The sequence below is a fragment of the Idiotropiscis lumnitzeri genome, chromosome 21 (genome assembly GCF_059441095.1).
Source record: "Idiotropiscis lumnitzeri isolate Australia: NSW breed Sydney's pygmy pipehorse chromosome 21, RoL_Ilum_1.0, whole genome shotgun sequence".
Classification (NCBI taxonomy): domain Eukaryota; kingdom Metazoa; phylum Chordata; class Actinopteri; order Syngnathiformes; family Syngnathidae; genus Idiotropiscis; species Idiotropiscis lumnitzeri.
In genome coordinates, this window is record NC_142411.1 from 1,885,748 (window position 1) to 1,912,938 (window position 27,191).

General features: G+C 47.5%; 1 protein-coding gene across 1 annotated transcript in view; it reads right to left on the minus strand.

The window, feature by feature from the left end:
- Positions 1-27,191, minus strand: part of syne1a (spectrin repeat containing, nuclear envelope 1a) — an 84,434-nt gene that overhangs the window by 41,507 nt on the left and 15,736 nt on the right. Inside the window, exons 21-68 of the mRNA XM_088286706.1 lie at positions 26,963-27,130; positions 26,725-26,883; positions 26,455-26,619; positions 26,001-26,135; positions 25,636-25,797; positions 25,340-25,548; positions 25,061-25,151; positions 24,787-24,951; positions 24,548-24,715; positions 24,236-24,400; positions 23,702-23,842; positions 23,462-23,622; positions 23,180-23,336; positions 22,361-22,588; positions 22,183-22,281; positions 21,921-22,108; positions 20,700-20,823; positions 20,456-20,622; positions 20,221-20,374; positions 19,507-20,123; positions 19,249-19,428; positions 18,729-18,882; positions 18,493-18,651; positions 18,240-18,422; positions 18,055-18,156; positions 17,723-17,926; positions 17,056-17,263; positions 16,551-16,663; positions 15,908-16,113; positions 15,679-15,840; positions 15,327-15,606; positions 15,031-15,203; positions 14,282-14,591; positions 14,043-14,207; positions 12,996-13,355; positions 10,668-10,804; positions 9,283-9,460; positions 7,108-7,290; positions 6,349-6,492; positions 5,407-5,562; positions 4,504-4,668; positions 4,265-4,437; positions 3,945-4,098; positions 3,538-3,681; positions 3,302-3,466; positions 2,888-3,205; positions 2,607-2,762; positions 1,162-1,332 (exon numbers count right to left, since the gene is read on the minus strand). Of these exons, the coding sequence (XP_088142832.1) occupies positions 1,162-1,332; positions 2,607-2,762; positions 2,888-3,205; positions 3,302-3,466; positions 3,538-3,681; positions 3,945-4,098; positions 4,265-4,437; positions 4,504-4,668; positions 5,407-5,562; positions 6,349-6,492; positions 7,108-7,290; positions 9,283-9,460; positions 10,668-10,804; positions 12,996-13,355; positions 14,043-14,207; positions 14,282-14,591; positions 15,031-15,203; positions 15,327-15,606; positions 15,679-15,840; positions 15,908-16,113; positions 16,551-16,663; positions 17,056-17,263; positions 17,723-17,926; positions 18,055-18,156; positions 18,240-18,422; positions 18,493-18,651; positions 18,729-18,882; positions 19,249-19,428; positions 19,507-20,123; positions 20,221-20,374; positions 20,456-20,622; positions 20,700-20,823; positions 21,921-22,108; positions 22,183-22,281; positions 22,361-22,588; positions 23,180-23,336; positions 23,462-23,622; positions 23,702-23,842; positions 24,236-24,400; positions 24,548-24,715; positions 24,787-24,951; positions 25,061-25,151; positions 25,340-25,548; positions 25,636-25,797; positions 26,001-26,135; positions 26,455-26,619; positions 26,725-26,883; positions 26,963-27,130 (8,826 nt within the window). The remainder of the gene's footprint in view (positions 1-1,161; positions 1,333-2,606; positions 2,763-2,887; positions 3,206-3,301; positions 3,467-3,537; positions 3,682-3,944; positions 4,099-4,264; positions 4,438-4,503; positions 4,669-5,406; positions 5,563-6,348; positions 6,493-7,107; positions 7,291-9,282; positions 9,461-10,667; positions 10,805-12,995; positions 13,356-14,042; positions 14,208-14,281; positions 14,592-15,030; positions 15,204-15,326; positions 15,607-15,678; positions 15,841-15,907; positions 16,114-16,550; positions 16,664-17,055; positions 17,264-17,722; positions 17,927-18,054; positions 18,157-18,239; positions 18,423-18,492; positions 18,652-18,728; positions 18,883-19,248; positions 19,429-19,506; positions 20,124-20,220; positions 20,375-20,455; positions 20,623-20,699; positions 20,824-21,920; positions 22,109-22,182; positions 22,282-22,360; positions 22,589-23,179; positions 23,337-23,461; positions 23,623-23,701; positions 23,843-24,235; positions 24,401-24,547; positions 24,716-24,786; positions 24,952-25,060; positions 25,152-25,339; positions 25,549-25,635; positions 25,798-26,000; positions 26,136-26,454; positions 26,620-26,724; positions 26,884-26,962; positions 27,131-27,191) is intronic.

The following is a 27,191-nucleotide window of genomic DNA, read 5'->3' on the forward strand; positions in this document are numbered from 1 at the left end:
GATTACATTAATCATCACAATTTATGAATTTATGAAATGTTTGATTAGAATCCAAACTGGATTCTACAATTAAATTCACGCGGTATATTAGTAGTAATAACGTCCTAATAAAGCACATCAAGAGCACGGAAGCCTCATTCCACGTCTCACGTGTGACCAGACACAGGCCCCTTTGGCAGCCTCAACCGAAGTACAAATCCAACTAATCACCCGTGGCACGGCTATTGACTGCTAGCCTTTGTGTCGATGCATAATCATCGCGATTCAACGGGCAGTCCCGGAGAGCTCACCGCGGGGGAAACGACCGCTTCGGTGTCAAAAGCTCTCCATCGATCTCCAACGAGTTCATGACACGCACCGCGTGGCGTTCACGGTTAAGAAAATGCGCAGGCAGGGCAGTTTGCCCAAGTTGCTTCGTTATTACTCTGGACACAAGAGGAGTGTGGCGAAGCGGTCCGTCAATTAGAGAGTCGGAGCCAGCAGGCTCCTGACACCCGGTGCTGCTTTTTCATCCTCGTCATCACAGCGGCGCGTCGTACCCTGCGAACATCCTCCTGCCAAAGCCGCGTCCGCTTTGTCTTCATAATGACAATGGATCGATACAAACACCTTGTGATCAGAGGAAATACTACACATCTTTCAACAGCGAGCTCGATTTTCTTTTTTTTTTATACAGGAGAGCGACTTGTCAAAAATTGCCGTTTGGGCAGAAAGGCATAAAAGAAAAACGTGTGAAGGGAATTTTTCTTGGCCAAGCTTGCTGAAGCTGCCAAAAAAAAAAATGTGTTAGCCAAGCAAATATTCTATGTTGCTATGTGTTCAAAATCTTCCCACTAAGGACTTTAAAGCCTAAAGTCAGCTATGTAGCGAACAATAAAAGAGCAATAACATATCTTCAACCACTGAAGTAAAAAGAAAAACGCAGCACAGAGACAAGTGATGGTTAACAATCCTGCCAAATTTGAATGAGTTAAAAAAAACAAAAAAAGTAACGCATCTAAAATGAGGCTCATGTTTGATTTAATGAAGCATCCTTTCTATGAACGTGAAATGAAATTAAAAAAAAAAAATCTGGCAGAAGAACCATATTTCACACGCATATGAATGTGTCAATTTAAGCTCCGCCCCCTTCCCATGCAGACGTGTAGAGTTAATTAGTACCTCTAATTTCTTCCGCTTTTTCTCCAGCGCGTTGCGGTCGAGAGGTTCCGACGTGTCGCTCACTTCGGCGAAGCCTTTCTTAGTGGAGCTGAGCCACTCGGTGAAGGACACGCAAAGGTTTTCGGCCTCTTGTATGCTCTTCATCTCCTCTTGCAGTTGCTTGATGGTCTCCTGCCAGAAAAAAAAAACATTTGCGTCAATATTTGGGGTCTTTAGAATAAATTAATTAGCAGGCATGAATCCATCGTCAATTCAAGGCAGCTTTCATCGGCTGTAATTATTTGGTTATGTTGCGCTACTTTATTTCCCATGTGATCGTCAACAACATCAGCCTTCCGGTTGTTTCTGAGAGCGTTCGGACTCAACGGCTTAGCTCCTCTTTTAAAGTTGCGCGTAACCACCAAGGACCAAACACTCTGTGAGCAGCCATCAAAACAGAAAATACTCCCCCTCCCCTGACCCCCTCATGTTTCATCTGCACAGGAGAGGGAGTTAAAAGGGTGCGCTGGGGGTGCGCATTATCCACTTGACTGAGATTTGGAGTCTATCACACCATGAGGACGGAGAGGCTTTCTTTGCAGCTTTGACACATTATTCACTCCATGTCCAAAATCCTGCGGTGAGGAGCTCCAATTAGCTGATATTGCTGAGCGTGCACCTTTCACGGGAGGAGCGCACCTCCTCCCACTTCACCGGGCATAATTGCAAGGGAGCGTGACATCACAGGGATGTCATGCGTTGTGCGTGTGTGTGAAGGCAATTTAAGCTGCGCTAACTTTTGGAGAGGGTTGTCACCGAAGGTGTAAAAATCAATGAGGTGCGTGGATAGCTTTTCCACTCCTGGCGCTGGGTGTGAGATTGCCTCATTGGGCGCAGAATAGGAGGAGCCCCATCGATTTTTCTATCAAAGACCCCCTCCCCGAAAAAAAAAAAAAAAAAAAAAGGAGGAGACAACAAACAGAGAGGCTGGATCAGAGGATGCAGACGACTTCAATGGTTCACATCTGAAAGCGGTCCAAACACCCGATGGAATAAAGTCGACGGTGAAAGAATTGCCGAGCATTAAAAGCAAAACACACATTTTCAATCCCGTCCTGAAAGACACACAAATGGTTCAACCGAACCGACAGCAGCCTTGTAACCTCGATTTTGAGTATTATATAAAACAATAAAAAAAGAAAGCATGCAGGAACATCAAAAGACTTTCATCATATCATAATGAGCCAAGCAGATGTGCAAGAACGCAGTTTAGATTTATAAAAAAAAAAAAAAATTTTCAAAGATTAAAAGCTAAGTAAATTAAATTCTGAACAGATGCCTCGTGAGAAATACAGTCGACAGCGGCAGGCAAAAATAATTCCTTTCCAAGCCATTGCAACTCCCAAAACGCGACAAAGGTATTTTTTGGGGAATGATTTGAAAAATCCATGGACAAGGAACGGTACCTGTATGCTGAGCAGCAGAGAGTGATAGCGAGCAGTGAGTTGGGTCGCCGTGACGCTAACGCGGCCGCTCATGTCGGTTTCTTCCAAAGCCTGCTGAGCCAGAGAGGCGAGGCCGTCCACTTCGCATTGTCGCGTCAGCACCGTTTCAAAACACAGCTGTTGGCAAACGACACAAACAACAACAAATCATGTCGTCATTTAGAAAAGTGGCTGTTTTTTTTTTTTTTGTTTTAAGCGATTTTTTTAATTGACATTGACCTGCCGGGACTTTAAATTCTAACCTTGAGCTTCTTCAGCTGAGTCTCCTTCGTGCTTCTGTCCGACCTCCGGTGCAGCCTCAAGTCGGCCCCCTTCTCCATCTCCTCGAGCCACTGAGCCAAAATGAGCAACTTGTGGCTCATCTCTCTGAGTCTGCTCAGGGTGGAGTTGAGCTGCGTCTGGGTCTCCGCCAGGTGGCCCTGGTAGGCCCCCCACTCCTGCTGCGCCGTGTCGAGGGCTCTGTCCTCGATCTGGGGGACGCCCCACGGGGTGACCCGCTCTCTGCTGGTCAGGACGGAGGACAGCAGCGATTGGCCGTCTGAGCAACGCTGCTGTAGAATCTACGAGGAACACGAAAGAGAGTGAATATAGTGGCCCGCCCCCTTTTGCATGCACAAATCACAACATTGCAGGTTTATCGGGTTCTGTCTGATGACCTGAAGCTGTTTCAGCGTTTCCTCAAGCGTATCCACGTTGCCCTCCGGATGGGACAACGATGCCAGCGTGGATTGCTCCTGCTCCAGCCAATCTTTAAATACATGTAGTCCTCGCTGATACTCCTGATGGATCAGCACCAGTCCCTTGGCCTTATTGACGGCATTCTGAAAATGAATAAATTGGAGATGATTATTCCAAATCCTAAAAAGCAGAGGACCGCAAAGACGACGCGTACCTTGGCTTTTTCTTGGAGGATGCTGTATCGACTCTGAAGCTGCTTGACTTCTTGCTGGGTGCTGCCGTGCTCCGCCATGTTGGCCCCCTTTGATGCGATAGTCTCCAGTGGACAACGATGACTCAGCACTTCTTCAAACAGAAGCTGGAATGAACACACATGCACTTTATGTTCATTGTCGGGACGCCGAGCCCATAGGGAGCCCCGCCCCCCCAACCCCCCCTGAGGTGCAAATGTAGAGAATAATGGATGAGGTAACGCATGTCCCGTTCACAAAAACAAGTCGCTTTAAATACTTCCTGCCCTCAGGCGGAGTGTTTTTTCAATATTTTTATTTATCTTCCAGGCGCTTTTATGTGCGTTCACCAAATCAAATCAGACTGACTGTAAAGAAGACTGTTTTGTACCTTAGTCTTCCCGAGGTTTGCAGTCTTGTCTCTCATCTCCGAATATTGTCTGTCTGAGCAGCTCAGAGTTTCTTCCACGCGGTCCATCCAGAGCACAAAGTGACCCACATCCTCCTGGTAGCTGGTCCACTGCGACAAGGCGCCCTCCAGCTGGCTGTTAATGCACAGAGGCGTTCTACTATTGGAAAAAGCAATTCCGATAATCTCGAGAAATCGTATTTCCACCATCATCAAGTTAAAAAAAAATGGGATGCGGACGATCCACTGGAGGAATTTTGCGGCGGAACACTGAATGTGAAACGAGTCAACCGGCTCGCAACCTTTTGCATTTGATGGAGGCCGACAAAAGGGAGTCCCACGAGTCCTTGAGGTCCTGGATCTGTTTGCGGATCACCGGGACGCCCTCGGCCGACGTGTTCCTCTGAACGGCTTCGCCCCTGGTAAGCAGCATCTTTAGTCGGATCTCTCGTTCTTGGCGGGCAGCGAGCAGAGCCTGCACGCACGGAGGAACGGTCACGAGGTTTTCAAGTTTCCGATTCTTTGCTGTGGCCCTGCTCACCTCCAACTGGAACATTCTGTCCTCGAGCACAGCTTTATCCGAGGTGGCGGAAATGCAGGTGCTGAGGACACGGTGGGCCTGGCACACCCATTCCTGGAGCTCTTTAAGACCCTCAGAGAAGAGGCGATGCTCCCCTACCACGCGCTCAATCCTGGAGGACTTGTCCTGTCGGGAGTTGCACACAAACGCAAAAAAAGACAAGGATCACATCATCATCGAGGCAAGTCAAGTTTTATTTTGGATTAACTTAGTTGATTGGCTTTTTTTTTATTCTGAACGTGTAACATAATAGTAACTAATTAATCGCAAAAAATATCCGGAATAAATTGCCATATGGTACATCATTTGAATTTGCAAATTATTTTTGAAATAAATATAACTGAGTTAAAATATTTAATTACATTTTTTAGAATAACACATTGCAGTTGTGTTGAATTTTTTTTCTCTCCAAAGGACGTTCTGGACCCCGACGTTACCACCCAAAATGGATTTATTGTGTTTCAAGTCATCCTTCATAAATATTTAATGCCGCAGCACGGCAGAACTAATCGACATATTGAAACAATTTCTTGAAAGGACGACGACCAATTAAAAAAAAAAAAAAAAAAAAAAAAAGACTTTCCATTAGTCTAGCGGCACTAAATCGTCTTAAAACACTCTGCCTGTCCAAAAGGTACACTGATGCTCACCATCCAATTCATCACAAACCGTCGGTGACACAACGGACACAATTAATAAGGGATCGAAAAAGGTCAGCTGTCGCATTTCACACGTTTGACATTTTAAGGATGAGCCGAACACGGCCGATGCCCTTTCTTGCGGGCCATGAGGACCGTTTTGCAGATGAAGTTTAAGGCTACAAAGACAAATGACCCGAGTACGTCAACGAGAAAAACTTTTTACCTTGGTCAAGTTGCTGAGCGCCAAGTACTGCGCAGAAAGCTGCGACACTCGATGGAGGAAGCCCTTGCCGGCGGCCTGACCCTCCCAGAGACGGTGAGCTCGCTCCCTGAGGCGGCCCAGTTCTGCATCGCGACTCGCCAGCTCTTCCAGGACACCCTGGAGTCCATGTCGAAGGAACACGTCCAGGCCATGTGTCAGATATGCATATCAATACCACCATTTTCGACTGTCTTGCATGTATTGAATTCGACTTGACGTGCTGAGGGGAAACACGCAACGGGTTGCCGGGCCAGACAAAAAGCGACTGAGTAAATATATAAAAATAAATAGATATCAACAGCGATGAGTTTCATGCATTTCCCCCTCCTTTGTCAGTTTTGTCTTTTTAACGCACCTCACCGATCCACCCCCCCCCCCCTCCCCACAATTTTTTTTTTGTCTCTGCCAGACATGACAGATTCTGTTATCGCACGCAAGGAAAAAAAAAGGCTTTTGACAGAAGGGGATTTAATTAGATTCCCCGACTCTGCTTTTGACTATTATGTCAAGCCGCTGCTCTATTTTGATCCAGTGGTGCTCAACAAATGTAATTAGGTCTTCTCCCCCCCCCCACCCCATCTGATTTCAGATTACACTTTAGGGAGGTTTATCTGATGGGGAGCTACAAGTATTTGGTGCCCTTGAAAAATCAGCTCACTTGTCCATTTATAACCAAGAATAACAGAAGGTCATTATTGTTGCTCTGAATTCATTCACTGCCATTGACGGGTATAGACGTCAAAAAGTACATTTATTTTACCTCGGCTGGCAGTGAATGAGTTAAAATACAGTACACCTTAAAATGTGGTCATTCGCTTTTGCAATCATCGTTTGTGGTGCTAACTATTAATTTCGATAATTCTAGACATGACATGGTCGAAAGAGAAGGCGCAAAACAATTACCTGCAGTTTGCCGAGCTCTTGTTTTTTGGCCGAGAGGTCGTGTAGCCGAGCGCTGCTCTCCTGAACTCGGACCTCGGCGCCGTTCAGCCACGCCTGCAGGGGCTCGGCGCTGGCTTCGAACTCGGTCATCTGACACCGCAAGCTCTGGACATGCGGCGAGGCGATCAAACAAACGCGACAACAAAGCATGAGAAATACTTCGCATTCCCCAAACAAAGCCTTTGTTTTTATAAAAAGACACAAAGAAAAAAAAAGGAGCACATGTTGCATTTTGACCATTGTGGTCCTTTGTTTACTGAGGTGCGTTCCCAATTTCCATTTTTATAGTATTTGGAAAAATGCGTTGTGTGTTCCCTTTTCTTACTGATTCCTCAAATGTCCGCTCAGCCTCCTGTTTCCCACATTGATGGTGCTTTCCGCTCGCTTTTTAATCTTCTGACAGCAAGAGCACTTGTATTGTCATTTCATTTAAAACAAAAGCTGTAAAGGCCAGCCAGTGTGTGTGTGTGTGTGTGTGTGTGTGTGTCTTGGCTTTTATTGAGGAAAGCACTCGAGCGTGAAACGTGCTCTAGAAATAAATCTTGATTGATTGATGGCATTCATTGTTGGAGGGAATGTTGCCGCTGTACTCTGATGTCACACATCTTTCATATTCTCAATTCATGACACTATCGGGAAATATTTTAGTATTTCAATTTAAAGCTGAAATGACATGCACATACTCCACACAAGGCTGCCTAATTCCAAGAGAAAAGCCACCTTGAGCGCATCCTCCCTCAGCTGAAGATTATTCATCAGGCTCTTCCAGTCCTCTCTGGCGTTTGCCGCTTTGGCCTTGATCCCCTCAACGCGCTCTTTGGACACCACCGCCATGAGCAGCTCCCCGCTGGCTCCCACCGTACTCAGTCTGGCCTGGCCGTGCTCCCTGTCACTCAAGAACTCCTTGAGGGACACGTGCAACACAGACAAAAAGAAATGTTGAGCACACACACATCAGAGGAGGACTGACTGACAAACGCGTGATTTACAGTGCGAAGCCTTTTATCAGATTTTATACGGTTGGATTCCAGTGGGTGAATATAAAAGAATGAATGAGTTAAGCTCCACCCCTCACAACAACAAAGCTGACACCAGGATGCCGCAACATGCCGCTTAAGTAATCGTTTATATTAGACAGGGCTTTGGCCTGAGCAAACATGGTCCCCCCCCCAAAAAAATGCTTGAATAGGTAAATTGCTCATTTTATGATTGCGATTATTTTATAATGTATTCATTCACCGCCAGTGCATTTTTGACGTCTCTAGACGTCAATGGCAGTGAATGCGTAAAATGGATCAGAAAAGTACTGAACAATGTTTCTAATTCAACCCAATATGGGCAAGCATGTGACGGCCAGTCTCACTTCACACTTTCACATGCGGCAATTAGTCAAGAGTGATTACAAATTCCTTTTGCGTGGGCGGGGCTTGACCGGCGTAGGTGGATAAGACAAGTCAAGTGTTCTCCGTCTTTTTTTTTTTTTTTTTTCAACATAGTGTAGTTCCTCCATGCACACGCAGACACAAAACACCCCTCCCTCAGAGCTCAGACGATGACAGCAGCGCAGCAGGGACCACTCCACCATCTGTGCTGCCGGCGCATCGCACGCACACACGCACACACACACGCACACACCAACTGGCTTGTTTTTGTCTTCAAACTTCTCGCTTTCTTATCTCCCTTCACCCTGGCTAAATTATGTGTATACCACCAATTAAGTGAGGCTGATGCAGCGTAGATATCTTCCCCCGAACGCCCCCCCACCAGCCGTCGGACTCACCCCGCCCACGCCGGCCCTCCTGGAGGTCAGCCATGTGGAAACATTGTTCTACATTCCTCACCAGGTCAATGATAAATTAAACATGGCTCTCTCTTTCTTTGCCGCCATACACTTTGTGACATTCGCTCTCATCCTAAAAAAAAAAAAAAACTGCTTTGGGAGGAGGATGCATGCTAACGCCCTTCTTTGAAAACCACGGTGACAATAGGGACAAAAATAGAATATCCCACTGATGTGTTTTTCTGTAGTCGTCACGTGACTGTCTGCTAATAAATGCCTCAAAGACGAACATTCTTGTTGTGACAGACACAGGAAAGTAATTAGGAGGAAGGTAATGACCAAGGATGGCCGGGATATTTACTTTCACAGACAACAACCTGCTTCTTAGCCAGGAGCCCTGCGGTGCTCCAGAAAAGGCTGCCAGGATGTTAACACCTGCCAGCTTCAAGGAGGGGAAAAAACACTTGAATAGGAGCTTCCAAAAAAAAAAAAAAGAGCAACCCGCTTGGCCAATTGCAATTGTTTTACTATCACGTCAAATTAAAAACAAATAAATAAAATAAATTATGTAGAATGAAATAATAAAAAATAGAATAAAATCATTGTCATGTCAAAAACGTGTACAGTAAGGCTAAGTTCGCGCCAAAAAAAAAATAAATTCAAATGACAAAATTACCAATAAAAATAAAAGGCTGTCAGGTCACTTGAATTTGATAAAAAAAAATGAGATCAGATTTTAAATGGTTGGATTCCAGTTGGTGAATATAAACATCCACAATGATGAATGAGTTAAGCTCCGCCCCCTCACACCAACATAGCGGACACCAGGATAATCTATATTGGACAGGGCTTTGGGCTGAGCAAACAAAAAGCAAACATGCCCCACTGCCCCAAAAAAAAAAAAAAGAAATCCCTGAATAGGTCACTTTTATGATTGCAATTCTTTTACAGCGTATTAATTTACTGCCAGCCCAGTAAAAAAATAAAAATAAAATGCATCTTTGACGTCTATAGACGTCAGTGGCAGTGAATGGGTAAAATGCATGTAAAAAAAACACCAACTGAACAGGGGTTGAAAATGACCAACCAAAATGGATGCCAACGATATGTCTTACTTGTATTCGTTGCAGGGCGGTGGAGGCCTCCGCCACGCTCTGCGGCACGTCGAAACATTTGGCGGTGCAGATTTTGGCGTTGACCAGCCACTGCTGGAAGTCTCGCAAGGCGGCGCGAAAGCGCTGCTCCAACAGGCGCTCCTTATTTTGGCACTCCCTGGATGTGCGGAGACTGAGACTGCGACGAGGGAGGGAACGCGAGTAAAGCAACTAATCAATAAAAACGGTTAGACACTGCTTTTTCTTGACATTTTGATTATAAAGGACGGAAGATGAGAAGCTTGCAGGTGGAGGGACGGGAAAGTGGGTGAAGTGGAAGCAACGGCGTAAAAGAGACAGAGGGGGAGGGATGGGGCCTGGGGGGGTACGGCATCAGTGTGGGTGGAGAGGCGACATATGAGCGGGGCAAGAGTTCACGGGGGTGATAATATGAAGGATGACAGCTTGATGCTGCGAGCCAAAAGGCTGACGTAAAAACAACATGACGGCGAGATTTAACAGGATGATTATAAGATAGAGGGAACACAAAACTGGCACGGAAACAGGATAACAATTCTTCCCTTCATGTTAAACACACACTGGCCACATTATTAGGAACACTTTCTATTTATAGCCATCCAGCTAGTGTCGGCGCCAACCAGGTGGCACCACAAGACGATTTTGGGAAAATGAAGAAAAGCTCACAGTTTGACGACCCCCATGGCAAAATGTACACACTGAGAAGAACATGCATGACGTTCATGTATATGCATGAGCGCTGAAGGTCAAGGTAGGAGTGGGAGTTTTGTAAAAAAAAAAAAAAAAAAAAACGAGGGAGGAGAGACTCATTATGTATTCATGTGGATGTCAGTAAACTCGCGTGGTGAGCGCACGCGCGCACGCACGCGCGCACGCACGCACGCACATCTGTTTTTGTGACAGAATGTGCCCGCTTCGTAATAAAAAAAAGATACATTACTTCATCGCTAATCCACTTTTTATTGTTTCTATGAAAATAGTTGAGTCTCCGCCCACTTATCAAGTATGAAGTCAAACAACCAAGAATGCTGGCGTGGAGCCCCATTAATTAGCATAAATGACAGCAAAGCGGGTCAAAAGCCAAAAGCGCCACGGCCAACAAGCAGAGGTGAGTCGACATGTCGCCTAGCAACTGGCGGCTCCGTCAACTTTCACCTCGGTCTGCTTGACGACCGTCACGTTTGAAGCTGGCCACACGCAATCACGCCGCCTGCGCAAACGTTGCACCGTTCTCAGCAACTGATTTGGATATTTGGAAATTCCTCCGTGGTGAGGTGAGCACGCATTCCCACATGCAGTAACTTCCTGGACTGACCTTAAAGAGCATGCACAGTCGAAAAAAAAATAAAAAACTTTCATCATCCCACCTGTTGTGTTGCTTGATGACAGCCGTGACGCGGTCCGACGGAGAGCCCAAGTCCCGGGAGTACTGCACCAGCTCGTTCAGTTGAGCCTTCAACTTCTCTGCCATCGGCTCGACGCTTTGCAGGCCCTCCAGCACGTCCTGAACGACACAAAAACGCAACCCGGTTGGCTCAGCGCGTGCGTGTGCTCGCATGACACCGCTCAATAAGTGCCTTGACAATCGCATTCCTATTCACGCCGGCGCTCGGGCCACACGCGCGTACTCACAGAGCAGCTGGTACAAAAGCATGTCTTGTTCTTCAAGGCGCGAGAGAGAGGCAGGAAGGAGGCGAGCGCAACGTCCTGCCGCTCTCCTCAGCGCGCCTCACACGCTGCCATCGGACGATCAGAAAATACCGTCGCGTGAAATATGTGCTGCCTCCCTCGCTCGCTGACGTACAACCAATAAACATCTCGCCCTCCCTCTCGCTCTCTCTCTCTCTCTCTCTCCTCCTCCTCACACCGTCTCTCTCACGCTCTCTCCCGGTGGAATTCAACTGTCAGCCGCCGCAGATGCGGGACTGCTTCAAAAAAAAAAAATAATAAAAAAAAAAAGCACACAGGAAAGAGAAGGAGGTTGGAGGAGGAGAGAACGTCAGCGGCACTGACTCCTCCTCTGCACCGGGCTTTGGACAGCGCGGCCGGGGAGGCTCGAGGGGGGGGGGGCGAAGGCGGGCGTTAAGGCTGCACTGGAAAGGGAGAAGTCAAATTGTAAACATCCGGAAAGCAGCAGAGCGGGAAGAGAAAGCGCTGAGGAAGTCATCAGCCAGCGTGCACGTCAGCCAATCAGTGACTGGGCTCCAAAAAAAAAAAAACACGAATCCCAATTGACAACGTTCAAAGTCACTCACGAGAGCCAGATCCGGATTTGGACATTTGGACATAGAAAGCTAAACGGCAAACTTAGGTGAACCATGTCCAGTTTCCCGAAAACCTGATCCGGATTATAAAAAGTTAGTCGATGCATCCAAGTTGCCTCATTTCAGAATCTGCTCATAAATTGGTGGCAATTTTTTTTTTTAAATGACTTGACTGATCTGTTAAAGATGTGCTCTCAAAGGTGTTCTTACTTTGTGACATGCATGCTTATGATGTAACGTTCCTTTAATTCTTTGTCGCCTCATAATAAAGTCTTCACTTCTTCCACACTGTCAGACGAGACAGGTTGCGTGTAGTTATTCCTCAGTCAATACAGAAATTCTGGTTTGCTGGTCCTGAAAATAGTTGGACGCGACACCACTGCTGCGTAGTACCACTCTGCCAACATGATCTTGATCCAAATTGTGATCAGTTCATCATTCCATGCCAACGATTTTTTTTCAAATTAAACTCACCTAATTTGTGTTCTGCCGGTAACAATCGCACATACATCGTGAACACCAGCAGAAGTAATTAAACGAGAAAAAAACAAACAAACAAAAAAAAACAATGCGGGATTAGCCGTGAAATGTAATGGGTTCGTCTTTCGCCCATCTCCGCACCCGGCCACAAAGTTTTCGCCTAATCCTGCGACGACTAACAATCAAAAATGTCAATGACGGCATAAGGTGAACTTGAGGGGGATGGTTCTGGTCGAGGGGCTGATGGGTAGAAAATGAGGCGCAGTGATTGGATTGGATTGGCGCTGGCGCTGCCTGGTCGTTTCACGAAAGCTGATTTACAGACTAATGCGGTATTTTTTTTTTTCTGATTGACAAAAGGAAAGAATAATTGCCGATGGGGGAAGCAGAGTGCTTTGCGCTTAGTGTGTGTGTGTGTGTGTGCATTCGAGTTGACAACAACGCTAATCACCTTTTCCAAAATGAAGACAGCTTCTTCAAGCAAAATGGCAATTTTTCATTATGGCAAAACAAGCAAACAAACAATTGACAATTAGAGGAAGCGGCTGACATAATAAATCCCAGTAGTGATCCGGCCGGCCGAAACAGAAGCAGGAGGCTTACATTTACAACCTAAACTAAGATTTTTTTTTCTTCCATTTATTTCTTATACTGCCATTGACGGCTAAAGACGTCAAGGATTCATTCTTTTTTTACTCGGCTGGTAGTGAATGAGTTAATTGCATTCATTGATTCACAACAGTCAATCCTCTTCATTTTATAGCGTTCCTCATCAATTTGGACCAATCAGGTTTCAGCGACGATATCCTGCAATGTCAATCTAAACTGCTCCGGGCCTTCAAAATGACCAATACCGCTGCTCCACGTAGCAAAAAAGCATAAATCCTCACAGAAGGCTCAAGTACCAAATGCGCGGCCCACCCATTTGAATCCGATGTTACTAGTCAGTACCTTAGCAAGCTGCCATCCCGTCACCGCTTCCTCGCCATCGCACAGTCCCTCGGCTCGCATCAGCTCCTGGCTCCACCCCCTGAGTCGCGCATCCAGCTCTTTTAAATCGTCCTCCAGCCGAGACGTCCGACGCTCGTACTCCTCCTCGGAGGCGGCGGCGGAGGCGAGCGCCCCCTCCAGGCCGTCCCTGGCCCTCAAAGCGGCGCCCTCCCATTGCTCCAGCGCCTGGGACAGCGCCCCCAGCTGGCGGTCCATGGCCTCGCAGCCCCCCGCTGCCGTGTGCTCCGCCGCCGCCGTGGCGGTGCGTCGCACGATGCCGAGGCGCTCGCGGCCTTCCGGGAGTCGGAACTCCACCCGCTCCTGATGATTGAGAGGAGGCAAAGTTGCTAAGGAAACCGTGGCTGTAGAAACTGCAACCTGAGGATGAGCAGTCGCTGCTATTTATAAAATCTCGTCTTCGGGTGGTGTGAAATTCAACACCATCGCTGAGTGTGAGTGTCTGTTTGCGTTCTTCACACCAGGGCTCCTCAAACTCTAATGTATTACGTGATAATTAGGATCCGAGCATGAAAATTAAAATGTAAATCAATTTGCCTATCAAGTTATATCACATACTGCTCTCATTTACCATTTTTCATGGCCTAATAAAGCAATTTATTACTTTTAAAATTGGCCTCAGGAGGATTTTTTAGAATATACAACAGTGGAACTAAATGTTATGAATGCATTTAAATTTCCTGCATATTGTGTCCCCCTCAACTCATTTAGTGCCATTGACGGATAAAGACGTCAAAGATCCATTTTATTTACTCGGCTGGTGGTGATTAATATTCCATTAGGAAGACGGGATTAAACAATCAGTTACCATAGCAACAGATTATAACTGGATCACGAGAGAGAATTTAGAGTCGGTGCGCTCGGATCAAGTCACCGATTAATTCTCTGTAGCGCTTCTCCTTATTATGCCAATCGCAGTCAAAACGAGAAAAATCCCGTTTGAGAGGTTGAACACGATGGCGTTTCTGTCAGGCTAAAAGGACATCTCACCCTCACTTGATGCAGTTTCTTCTGGATCGAGGCAGAGTCTCCAGCCGTGTCCGACCAATGCTGTAGCTCCTCCCCTGCTTTCATCAGCCAATCGGTGAGCTCCCGGACAGCTTCCAAGTATTCCTGGTGTTCCAGCACCACGCCCTGTGCCAGGCGTACTTTCTCCTAGAGAAAGCACACAACCATTGTAAAAAGGTTTTTGGTGACATGAAGAAGTGATGAGGCAATATCCTTCGCACCTCCACCAAAGCCGCCAGCTCGTCAAAGTGCACCTGCAGCTGCGTTCGAGCGCCGTGGTTAAAACCGCCGTCGCCCGTCTTCTTGAAGAGTTCTCTGGCTTTTTCTTCCAGACTGGACAAGGCCAGCTGGTGGTCTTCCATGTCGGCCAAGAGTGCTCGCAGTTTCTCCAGTTGCGAGGCCTTCTCCCTGGGACCTGGCTGAGGGGCGAGAGAGGCGCGCACCTCCCGCTCCACGGCCTCCATCCAGCGCTGGAGCTGGGCCGCGTTTTCCAGATACCCGGCCCACTGGGAAACCGTCCACTCGAGACGACTGACGGAAAAACACATATCTTTCTAATTTCTAGCACTCTCTAACATTCTACTTTGATAAAAATGCAGAAACTAAATAACACGTTATTTGAGCCTCCGTTTAGTCACCAACTAAACAACTGCATTGACCGATTATCAGCCGGGCCGATTATCGGGGCCGATATTTGGCATTTTACCGATTATCGGCATTGGCCTTTTTTTTCCCTGATAAATTAAAAGCTGTTATATTTTGGCTTGGTACAGCACACATCTCTCTCTCTCTCTGCTGTGCTCGTGGCCCTGCCTGCAGAAGCCGATTGTCTCGCCCACAGCACTGGTTCCATTTGGCAGCCAATCAGCAGTAAGCTGCCTGTTTGCTTTTTCACCTCGAGTCACGCGCACTACAGGACGCAACAAGCAACTGATTTTGCTCTCACTACCGCATACACATGCCTCAATACCTTTGGCAGCTCATGGCCGTCACAAGCAGCGTGGCCCAGGCGTCCTCCACCTCCTGGAGCTGTGAGCGCACAACTTCCTGTCCGGCGGCGCCGTAGCTGCGCAGGGCCATGTCGCCCTTACCCATCGCCATATTGAGTTTGACTTCGCCCTCGCCTTTCAAAAGCAGGATATCCTGTGAGCCAGGTTGAAACAATTTATATTGACGTAATGTAGGGCGAGTTAGGATTGCGAAGAAACAGCGCCCTCAAGTGTTGAATCGCTTCAATAGCAGAAAAACCCTTCATTTTGTCCTCACCTGCACCGTCTCCAGCCTCTGCTCCAACTGCTCTTTGGTGCCCATGGTGCTATCAACCGTCCCGAGCTTCTCCTGGATCTCCTCTAACCAGGCCCACACGCCCTGCAAGGTCTCCCCGAAGGCCTGGTTCTCCTGGCAGCCTCGCAGCTTCCCCCTAGCAGTCTTGAGCAGAGCCTGGTGCTCCATCTGGAGCTGCCCCGCCACGCGGACCTCTCCGCCGGACCCGCGTCCTGCTTCCGATAATGACTGGGCGTCCTGGATGACACGCTCAATAGAGTCCCTAAAGGAGAACATTAATATGAGATTATTTTAACGGCCGATCAGACCAAGCTTATGAAATCATCGTTCAGACCGTCTCGCTGAAAGCTCCTTCTGGAGGTTTTCCACCCTCTCCAGTTCCTCTTTGGTGTCAGGGCCACCTTGTTGGCTGTCCGCCCCAAGAAGAGGCTCTCTGTTGAGGCTGAGGCACATCTCCTGAAGCCATTCTTTGACACCTTCTACAGCATCGTCAAAACTATCGAGGAGGTGAATTTTAATTGTATTGAATTTGGCAACAGCGTCGCGGAGAATTGATTCCTTACCTTTTGAGGAGACGAACGCTCTCCTCCAGGGCTTGTTGGCCGCGGGAACATTCATCCAGGAAGCTCCTCCACTCTCTCTGGCAGGAGGAGAGGTGCTCCTGCAGCTGAGTCGCGACAGCTTTTGGCAGGTGGGGGCGGAGCCTCTCTGCCTCCTCGCAAACCCGAGAGAGACGATCCTCACCCTCGGAATTCCACTGCGTTGACGACTGTTCATGGAGAAGGGAAGCGCAGCGAGATTATTGTGCTTGAATTAAATCCACGAGCTGGATTCAGCAAGAAATTATAAACAGACTTTGAGTCAATAACCGACAGAAGAGCTCGCGAGTTGGTGTTTGGTGTTGAATGACAGATGGTGCGTTTGTAGATGAAGAAAAAAAAAACGAATGTGTAGTTAGAATAGTGATAAAATAATTGACTTCAATATTTTATTTTTTTGTATGAGTAAGCAGGTTAGCTAATGCTGGATGGATGGACGAAAATACTGCAATAATTATTATTACATTTATTTAATGAAATAAAATAATCAAAACATGCCAATGAATAAATTTTTTTTATTTTTTTTAAGGAAAACGATCCGGATTACTGCAACAAATATTCCAGGTAATCTGGTGGGTCGAATTAAATAACAACAAATAAGTAGTACCTCAAGTCTTCGCAACTTTGCCGTGAGCGTGGCAACGTCTCCTGACTGATTTGAGCATTCTTTCAACTCCAACTTCAATCCCGAGAGCCAGGAGTGGAATTCTCGGAAAAGCTCTGCTTCAGGCGTGGGACAAAATAACAAACACAAAACACAAGAAAGGCAAAGCTGTAAGAACTCCTTGCGACTGTAATAGACGAGTGAAAGAACCAGGAGGGAAAAGTGAGGTCCAGGTGTGTCCTCACAGTTGCCGTGGCAACCAGGCCTAAACGACTCCTTCGGGAGCCACGGTGACAAAAGCAGCATAACGCTCCGAGGCACAGGTGTGTGTCAGAGCACAGAGTGCTCTTGTGCGCCATAAACTGATGTCACTTAAGTGTGCACTGGAGGAAAAAAAAAATCAACGCCAAATCTCATGCTAATCTCTTTTCGTAAACCGACAATATGGATCATTAAGAACTCATTTCATCGCAGCTGCAATCAACTGTGGAGTGGTGCGCTCTCTCACGGTTCAAGTGGAGGTGCAGTCCGTCCTGCAGGTTGACCCGGGTCTTGGCGCAACGCTGGGCGACCGCCTCGGTGCGCTGGGCGACAGCTGTGAGGTCGGCGGAGAGGCGCGACAGCTCCGGAAAGGGACGTGACCTGTATAAGGAGCTCAGAGACTCTCGGGCTGAGTTCATGTCTGCCCTCTGCTGCTCAACCACATCCTGAAGACCCTGTGAGGCCGGGAGGACATCGTGTCACACAGTGAAGCCCTTTTTTTTGCGGTGGCTACGTTCCACAGCCACTTGCAAAAAATCCACAATATAGTGAGTGTATCATAATAATAATAATTAGGATTATTTACGTTATTTTACACTATGTTAGCATTAAGATAGCGGATCTGCTTCTGCAGGCAGGGCCACCAGCACACCCAAGAGAGAGAGAGAGAGAGAGAGAGAGAGAGAGAGAGAGAGAGAAGTATGCTGCAGCGAGCCAAAATAAATCAGCTTATAATTTATTGGCATTGAAAGTTAAAAAAAGGCAGATGCCGATAATCGGCAAAATACCAAATATCGGCCCCGATAATCGGTCTATCAATAGTATAGTATAATGATAAAAAGCATTTCCATAATATCGCAGGATTTCTGCAACTGATATATTTGACAAAATCAGTCCAAAATATTGTCACATACCTTAATCGCACCAATTACTTCAGGGGAGGCGGCCTCATTGAGACCCGACAAGGAAGCCTCGACTTTTTCAAGCCTCTCGGTCATCTGGGACATGAGGTCCTCCAGACGCTGCTTCTGCAACGTGAAGAAGGTCAGAGTGTGTTTGGTCTGGTTGAAGGCCTCCTGAACGTGGACCAACTTCTTCCTCAGCTCGGACTCCAACACCTGAGTGCAAAGAAGACGACCAGGGGGGTGGGGGGGGGGGCACGACCACAGTCAGGAAAAACTCCCCGCCAGACTGACAACCATCCCCGAGAGGCCAGCAACACGGTCGGGCTCATTTTTATCCTCACCTGCATTTGTAAGGGTGTTTCCTCCAGTTTGGCGTGCTCCTTGAGCTCCCCCACTCGCTCCTGCAGAGCGTCGAGCAACCGCTCCCTCTTCTCCAGCTCCGCCTTTTCATTAAAGTGAATCAATCTTAAAAATCACACACACACTACTCCCTCTTCAACATTTTTTTTTTGTGGAATGAACTGACCTGAAAGGCGACGAGGCGGGCCTCTGTGTCCTCGCCGCTCGGGTCGGCGGCACTGTTGGTGAGTTCAGCGACGGATCCGGCGGTGCTCCATTGGTGCATGTCCTGCTCCATCAGCTTGAGATCGTCCCAGAGGGTCACACAGTAGCCCAATCTTTCGGTGTTGGTTTGAATTCTCTCCGACGCCTGAGCCAAACAAGATATAATGACATTATTGGTACGTTTGAAATGATTTCAAGCGTTTGGTGGGACTTGCCTCGATCCACTGCGTCCTTAACGCCTCCACGTCTTTTTGGATGAGGCTCGTGTCACAGACGGGAATGCAATCCAGTTCTCTCCGAAGGTCCTCCACCGTGCCGATGAGCTGGTCCATGTCGTCCTGCTTTTCTCGGAGCTCACCCAGAAGCTTTTCATGCTACAACAAGTATGGCGTTAATGTTGACAAAAGGAAATCAATGTCAAAACTCAAAACTGCAATCTTGCAGTTCTCACCAGCGAGAAGGAGCGCATGGCCTCCTGAGCATTGTGGTTGTGATCGGGCAGGTTGTGAGCAAACGCGCGGGCTTTCTCCACCGAAGCATTGAGGATGGACTTCAAATGATGGTAATGGCGCAGAAGATCCAGTACCCCTTGACTCTGTTCCTGACTAATAAAGAGCGACAAGAAAAGCAAGTGACGAATTTGAGAAGGGCCATTTCTTTACAATGTAATGTAAGAAATGAAAAAGATTCTGCGGGCAGGGCCACCAGCACGGCAAAGAGAGAGAGAGAGAGAGAGAGAGAAGTGTGCGGCAGCGAGCCAAAATAAATCAGCGTTTAGTTTATCGGCCTTAAGAGTAAAAAAAAAACAAAAAAAAAACAATACAGATAATCGGCAACCTTTGAAACCAAAGTGCTACGGCGACTTAGCTTCCGTATGCTAACAAATCCCAAAAGAGTGTTTAGGATTCTACCTGTTATTCAACTCATTTTGCACATTAAGACAGCGAGTGTCTCTGATTTTTCACACTGACGTTTTGGTGATGAGAGTCCTGACGTAGTCCAAGGCTGCCTTGAGCACATTCACATCTCGGAGGGCCTCCCCTGCCCGCTCGGCGTCCTTCTGAGCCAGCTGGCTTCCCTTCTCTTCTAACCATTGCTGGGACTGATGAAGGGACAGAAGCTCGTCCTCCAGCTGGGCCAAGTGACGCAGTCTGGGAGACGCACGAAAAACGTTGAGACGCACACGCGAAATGCAAGTTTTGCAAGGACGGAATCATAATCACGAGTACCTATTTTGAAATGCTTGCACAGAGCTCTCTTTGACCACCTCCTGTCTTGCTTTTCTCTGCAACGTCTCCAAATTCTTCATCATCTCCACCTTCTTCCCCCTGAAGGACCTCCACAAAGCTCGGAGCGCTTCCGCTTCCGTTCGCCGCCATCCCAAATTGCTCTGCGCCGCCTCCAGGGACGCGACGACGGCCACGGCCTGAGCCCGGCAGGAGGTTCTTCCGCCTTGGTCTTCGGACGCACACAGGTGAAGGTGAGCCTCGCTCAGTTGCCCGTCCAACCCGACGGCTTCAGCCTCAAGCCGAGCCACGTCGCTGGCGACTTCCCCTTCCAGGCGGTGGAGTTCTTCGCCTTTGGATGGATCCCAACTCCAGTTCCGAAGCCGGCCGACAGCTCGGGCCGCCGCTTGGCGTTTCTCCAGGTAGGACTTTAATTGGTTCAGGCACTTTTGACGGAGAAGAAGTAGACGTTGGCATTCCGCGAAGGGTTGAAGGCAACTTTCTCTCCAGGCCTGGAGCTGCTGCTGAGCTTCCGGGCCGGAACGCGGAAGCAGGGCAGACTCTCTTTGTTGGAGAGCCTCTCTCAGTGAAGAGCAAAACTTCAACTGAGAGTCATGCTCCTGGAATTTGAGCGTGAAATAAAAAGATCCATTCACTCCAAACTCTAATCTTCTATTTATACATCTTTCCACGACATTAATAAGAAATGATGATTACCTCAAGCTCCGTGAAGGCACTATCGAGATCGGCGACGTCAATCTGAAGAGAGCTTCTCAAGACGGACGGGAAGTCTTCACTTTTTCGGCTTAGCGTCAAAAGAGCTTCGTTGAAAAGCTCCAGCTGCGATACGTGACGTTGCAGCTGCTCATGTCTACAAACAAAAATCGACAATCAAGTGTTACACGGACGTCCTCGCCGAATGTGCCGCCGCGCGGGATGAGAAGTAGGTTGCCTGCGAGTGATGTTGTTCTTCAGCGAGGTGTAGCGCTCCTGCAGTTGGCTGAGGTCGTCTTTCAGCTCTTGGACTCGAGCTTCGGGTGCCGACGGGTAGAGACACGTCACGATATTCGACAGACCCTCAAGTAGGGCGTCATTGGAGTGGGTTTCGGTCTGCAGCTCCTTTCGAAACAAAATGCAGCAGCTCAATCGAGACCGCGACCGGTAACACCTGTGATGGATGATTAAAAAAAAGATACCTGGATGTGCTGCAGCTCCATCGTGAGCGTCACCTTGTCTGCGGAGAGCAACTCGTCGGCTGGACAGCACGCAGACTCGCAAGCATCCAGCCAGCTTTTCATGGACAAATTTTCTTTTTCAAATCTGCGGATTGACGGATAAAACGACTTCAGGAAAATAAGCCGAGTTGGCAGTTTTGCATCAAATTGGTTGAAGGAAATCAAAAAGATGATTTATCATTATTATTATTATCTTATATTGTATTGGAGCCATGCATACACATGTAACAGCAAAAAAGAGGAAGGCCACTAAAAAAAACAAAACAGTCACTTAAAACTGGGAGAATACCAAGCTTGACAGGGTCATTATTATTTCCTCATGAATAAAACAAAGAACGCCGAATACGGCTCTTGTAAACACAAAACAATGATAACAAAAGCGCGTTATGAAAATAGAAAGAAGGAGGGCTGCTGGCGCTCCAGACGAGATGCAGTCCAAGATAAGCCAGCGCTCATTTGGGGGAACAAAAGAGAGAGAGAGCGGAAAAGCGTCAACAAAAGGAAATCGCGCCGCTCATGCAATTGTAATTAGATATGTTGCAGAGAAACAGTCAGACAGTAAATAAAAAGCCTCGACCGTCTCGTCCAAATTGTTTCTGAGCAATTTTCATTCCACGCTGCGCCGCACTTGATGTTGTTTGCGTCAAAAGTAATAAGCTAGTCAACAGTTACGGTGGATCATGAAAAGTTTTTGGAATATAATGCCAACAATATTTTTGTTAAAAAAAAAAACACAATGAAACATGAGACCATGAGGCCTTCTCTGCTGGCCTGACAGAATCCAAAAATTATGATCATATTCTTCACATATTATATCCTAGTGTTGTATTTTTCGGTGAGATTATTTAGCCAATCAGAATTCAGCTCGCTCGTGTTGCCAGGCAGATTTCACCATACCCGCTGCACGCACTATTCGCACACAATCGTGCAGGCGTCTGTTCTGTCAAAGTCAATGTCCTTTTCAGAGTTGATTGACAGTTGCGATAGCCAATCAGATCACCAGTTGGTTACGGTGAGCCTTGCTGAATCAACACACCCAAAAATCCTAACCGGTGACCGTTCGAAAATGCGTGGCTGTGACAGCTTCATTTATGACCACTTTGAAAGATGTTCATGCCTATGAATATGTTTAAGGAGCAGGTTATAAATATTCATTTCAGCTTTTAAAAAAATGTAAATGACCTTTGCCACAGTGTTAGAAGGCTTTCTAACGCTGATTGTTTCTCGCTGGCCTTTTCCAGTAACTCTCGTTGCAGTGCGTGGAGGTGAGGCATCTCTTGCTCCAGCTTGGCGTCCTCTCCGAGCTTCCTCACAGCGGAACACAAAGCCATCAGTCTGGGCTTCAGTTGCTCGACGGACTGGCACAGCTCCTGCGAGGAAAACTAAATATTCTCATCTCATCTCAGCCATTTTCAATTGCAGGCTTGATGGAAACTTTTCTTACCACGTGACTCTGAAGGTTCTTGTAAGTCTGTGATGACGACGAGCAAAAAGTCACAGGCGTGTCAAGTCTCTCTTTGAGATCGTTCATAGTTGTCTTCATCTAAAGGCAACAAACGCGCAATCAGATTCAGGCCCAAAAAAAGAACCAATCAGTCTTCCCTGCACATGTCAAAGTTTACCTGCTCCAGGTTTTCGCTGCACCTCTGACTATACGAGGCGCTCCGGTTGAGCTGCCCTGTAAGCTGATCGCTTTTCTCCACCAGTTCTTGCCAGCAGCGCTTCATTTGGCCGAGCCGTGCCCGAATACGTCCGAACTCGCCGGGGGTGACAAACCTGGACAGTGCCTCGCAGTCTTCCTCCATGTGGAGTCGAGATGGTCTTCTCGCCTCCAAACCTTCTGTCACAGCCTGGAGGAGCGGAGGAAGTGAGTTTGTGGGTGTTTGCAGTCTTTGCAAGCAACATAAACACTTTCTGAATTCATTTCCAGAAGATTGACAAGGTTATTACATGGAGATGAATTTTTACATTTCCTTTGCTAATATCAATTTATATCCTGTCAGGAGTGACTCCGTTTTCCATAATAGTTCAATTCAATTAAATTTTCTCGCAATACGAAGCGGTCAAACATTCATCATTTTGCTGACTGATTTTTTTTTGTGTTCCTCATGAGTTTGCATGCAGTGAAGAGTCGTGATAGACCAATTATTGGCCCGGCTGATTATCGGGGCCGATATTTGGCATTTTGCCGATAATCGGCATCGGCATTTTTAATAACTTTCAAGGGCGATAAATTAAAAGCTGGTTTATTTTTGGCTCACTTAAGCACGCTTCGCTAACTCTTTTTGCTGTGCTGGTGGCCCGGCATGCAGAAGCAGATTTAATTTTGAGCCCATTTTAAAATTGCAAATATCGGTTATCGACCTCCATGACTTCAAATAATCAAATTTGAAAAAAGCATTTCAGTCTACAGCAGATTTTTCACAGAATGCTTTACACACCACTACAATGCCGGCGTGTTTGTCCGAGTGTTCTGAGGGTGACGAGAGCGTGATGGCATCGAGCGCACTCTGGTTTTCATTGATCCATGCAAAAAACGTCGCAGATTGCTCGTCAAAGCGCTCCCACGACGAGCACGTCCTCTCCAGTTGGACAACACTGAAAGGAAATAAATCACTCAGTACGGGAGAACTTCAAATGAACATCATGATACATCTTCCGGACTCAGGTTGAAACGGAACCTGAACGAAAGTCAACAATCTTGGTGCGAAAGAAAAACAAACTTTTTCTCGAGGTGGTCTTGAAGCTGCTTGACGGTTTCCCTGGTGGACTGGGCCTGATGTAGAACCGCAATTTGATTCTTAGGCCCGAGTTGAAGATCCGCCGCCTCTTCCAGGAGGACGTCTGATCTCACGCAGCAGTCCTCCAGCTTTATGAAAAGCTCCTTCAGTCCAAAAAAAAAAAAGAGACTTTCGAGGCGATGTAGTGAGCGTATGGTCACGCCGAATGGTACAAAAACACACCTTGGTGTGGTCCAGTTCACTCCTCAGGCTGTCCAAGTTGTTGAATATGAGCTCTTTGTGTAGTTCGATGGTTACGTCACTGATCGACACTTGAAGCGATTCCCACTCGGTTTCAAAGTTCCGCCAGGAGCTCAGAGCGGCCTGGAGATCAAATATGAGAAGCGAATAAACTTAACTCCTGCTTGTTGTCAGTGGCAAAATACTCGCTGCGCACAATCCGCAATGAGAGCGCCACCGCCATCTACTGGAGTGGATGTGCAATTACACTTTATTGTAGTACGGCGGGGGGAAAAAAGCACGTTCCCCAGGTTCACACGAGCCCCCCCTCAGCATCGCACCCCCACACACAACAATATCAACTGAAGTATGAATTCTACTCTCCCAAGACCAAAGTGCGTCGAACAAAGCGCACAACAATCAATAGGTGGTTAAGCCTGGAAGTGGACCAATCAATGATCCCAGCCTGGTGTGTGTGGACTCATTAGCAGCACAAATAATCACGCTTGCGGAGGAAAAAAAAAATGCTAGAACTACCTGCAGGCTGTGCTCCTTGGCGCTGAACTGCCGGTCCACTTCTCGGACCCGTTCCTCCAGTTCGTGTACGGAGCGACTGAGCGCCTCTCCCGTGTGGAGCTGCTCCGAGTGGGACACTAAAAGGTCTGCCTCCCGCCTCAGAGCCTGGACTTGTTTTAGATGTTGCTGTAATGAATATGTTAGATTTTTTTTTGTGTGTTTATTTTTTGCTTAGACATGAGAAAAACTTTATGAACGAACGAACAAAAATGATTTTAAAAAAACCCAAAAAAAACATCACTTTGAAATTTTCCTATGATTCTGTATCCTCACCTGATGAATAAGAAATAGTTCCTGGGCTTCCCTCAGGTCCTCCGCATCCAGGATCCTGTTGATCTGCTCTCCGGCTTCCTTCCCAGCTCTCAGGACCTCCTGCAGAGCGCCGCGCACTTCCTCCCGGAGCTCCTCAAACTGGAACGCACCCGAGCCCTCGCCGCCTCCCTGCGAGCGAAGGAATGCGAGGAGGTCAGACCCAAGTCGAGTGAGGAGCGTCAAGAATGTGTGTTGAATACCTGGCAAAGTGAGGACAACAGCTCCTGAAAGTCAGCGGAGAGTTTGTTGAGGGCGCTTTGCTGTCTTTGCGTCTCCACTTCAGAGCTGACATCTGTCAGGCTCAAAAGACGACTCTTAAGCCATAAAAGGCTCCCCTCTCTGGCGTCTCCTGCTTCTCGCAATGCCTAAAATCAAGTGTAAAATGGAGATTTTTAAAGGTTATATTGCTTATGAAAAAAAAAAAAAAAGAAATCCCAATATGATCTTGTGGCTGAATTCAGCATGCTTGCTCACTTGCTCAACTTCCTCCTGATGGCTGGAAGTCCTCGCCGTCTCCTTCAGGTGTCTCCTCTGAGATGAAAGCCAGTCGGAAAGCTCACAAAATCTGCGAAAAAAAACAAACAAAAAAAAATATTGACCATTCCCTGAGGAGAACCAGTGGCGGGAAAAGTAATGAAGTACAAATACTCTAATTATATTTTTCAGGTAGCTGTAGTTTTTTTTTTAAGTAAATAAATGGAATCAGTTTGTTTTTTTTAACAAAAATAATCTCAACTATTACTTTCAAATCACCTCTCATTCCATTCTTTCCACTTATCAGGATGTCGCTCCAATTGGTCGCCGGTGCTCCTGATATGCTCGGCGACGTCCTCCACAGCCCTCCTGGTGGATTCGAGCCTTCGATAAGCCGCGTCGTTGTCAGGCAACTTGTGACACAGATCCTCCATGTTCCTAATCCGCTTCTCGCACGCAGACAGAGGTTGGCGCTCCCTGAAGAACGTCTGCAGATAAGAGGGAGGGAAGCCGTGCTGAACACGGGTATTAATTGATTTTTTTTCCCAGAAGTTCCAGAACAACTGGAGGCTCACTCTGTGCTCTTGGACCACATGCTCACTGGTGGAAGAGTCAGACAGGATGCGGAGTTCTCGGTCCAGCTCGGCTCTGCACTCTTGGAGGACGACATCTATTCGACATTGCTCCACCTCTACCTTCAGACGCAGCAGGTGCGATGGTACCTCGCCTTGAATGTCCTGTAGCACAGGGGAGCGTTGTTTTTTTTTTTTTTAGCATTAGTGACGCACCGTGTGATACAAGGCACAGTTTGAATGAAGTATCTGAATTGTTGAATTTGAAAACTTGTTTAATACCATTGACGGCTAAAGACGTCAAAGATCCCTTTTTTTTTTAAATATTTTTTTTTACTCATCGGGTAGTGAATGAGTTAACCGTTGACCTTCCAGTGTTTGTGCAGCCTGCGGACGGTTTCTTGCAGCCCCCGTTGCTCCTCTTCTGGCAGGATGTCCGTCAGCTCGTCACACGCCTTCAGGAAGACGCTCAGCACGCGCTGGTCCAGTTGGCTGAAAAAATCCTGTATGACACGAGTAAAAAAGGCCAAAGTCGGAGAAGGATTTCTAACAGCGCATCAAGTTAAAAGGTAAAGCCGGAAAAGCAATGATGCGGCGATGATGTCTCAAAGTATTTCCGACATGTCCAATCGGATTGCTCTGATGTCACGGTTAGAGGGGGCGTGTTTTGGAGTGGGGACACACACACACCAAATTGTCATCAATGTTGCAACAGCATTTGTCTTCTTATTCGGGTTATGGGTGGACACTGGGCAGGCAGAGATTCAAAGCCCAAACTTCACCATGTTGCCTTTCACATCTAAATTTTGGACGTGACCTCACCGTGTGCTTCTTTAGTAATTCCTCGGCTTCCCCCGACTCTCCCACGCACTCTTGCGCTCTCGTCAGCACTGCCTCCAGATCCTGTCTGGACTCCTCAAACCTCCTCCTCAGACAGTTGTTGGCCTCTTCCCGCCTCCTCCACTCCCCGACCTCCTTCAACAGAGCCTGAGAGGAAGGAGAGACGACTTAACGAGGAACGTGAGTCTCGTCGCTGGGTGCACTTGATCGTCTTGACATCTCTGATGACGTCCACTGATTGAGAATTCGGACCTGCGCCGAGCTTTGTACTTCAGCCGCTTTCTTCTGCAGCAGGCTGGTGTCCAAGTTTCGAAGCGGCTTGCTGTTGGCCAGCGCCCTCTGCACCGTGTTGTGGTTCCTCTCGATCACCGCCAGACAGCGTTTGCAACTCTGCTGCTGGTTCAACAAGTCCTGAGGACATTTTGCAAATAGTTGGCAATAGGATTTATTCGCTGCACATCTTTGAGTCGAACCGTGTGGTCACACAGACCTGCCACTGTCTGTGCACGGTCGGGCTCAGTGTGTCTGCGTCTCCGGCAGTAATGCGACTGGCCCGCTCCAGGGCTTGATAAAAGACGGAGATGTGTTTCTCCATCTCCTCCAGTAAAGGCAGAAGGGCGTGACATTCCCGCAGTAAAACGGGACAGCGCTCTCTCACCTGGGAATAAAGGTGAGAGGAAAAGGTGACGTTATTCTTCAAACAAGGTCTGGGCGAACAT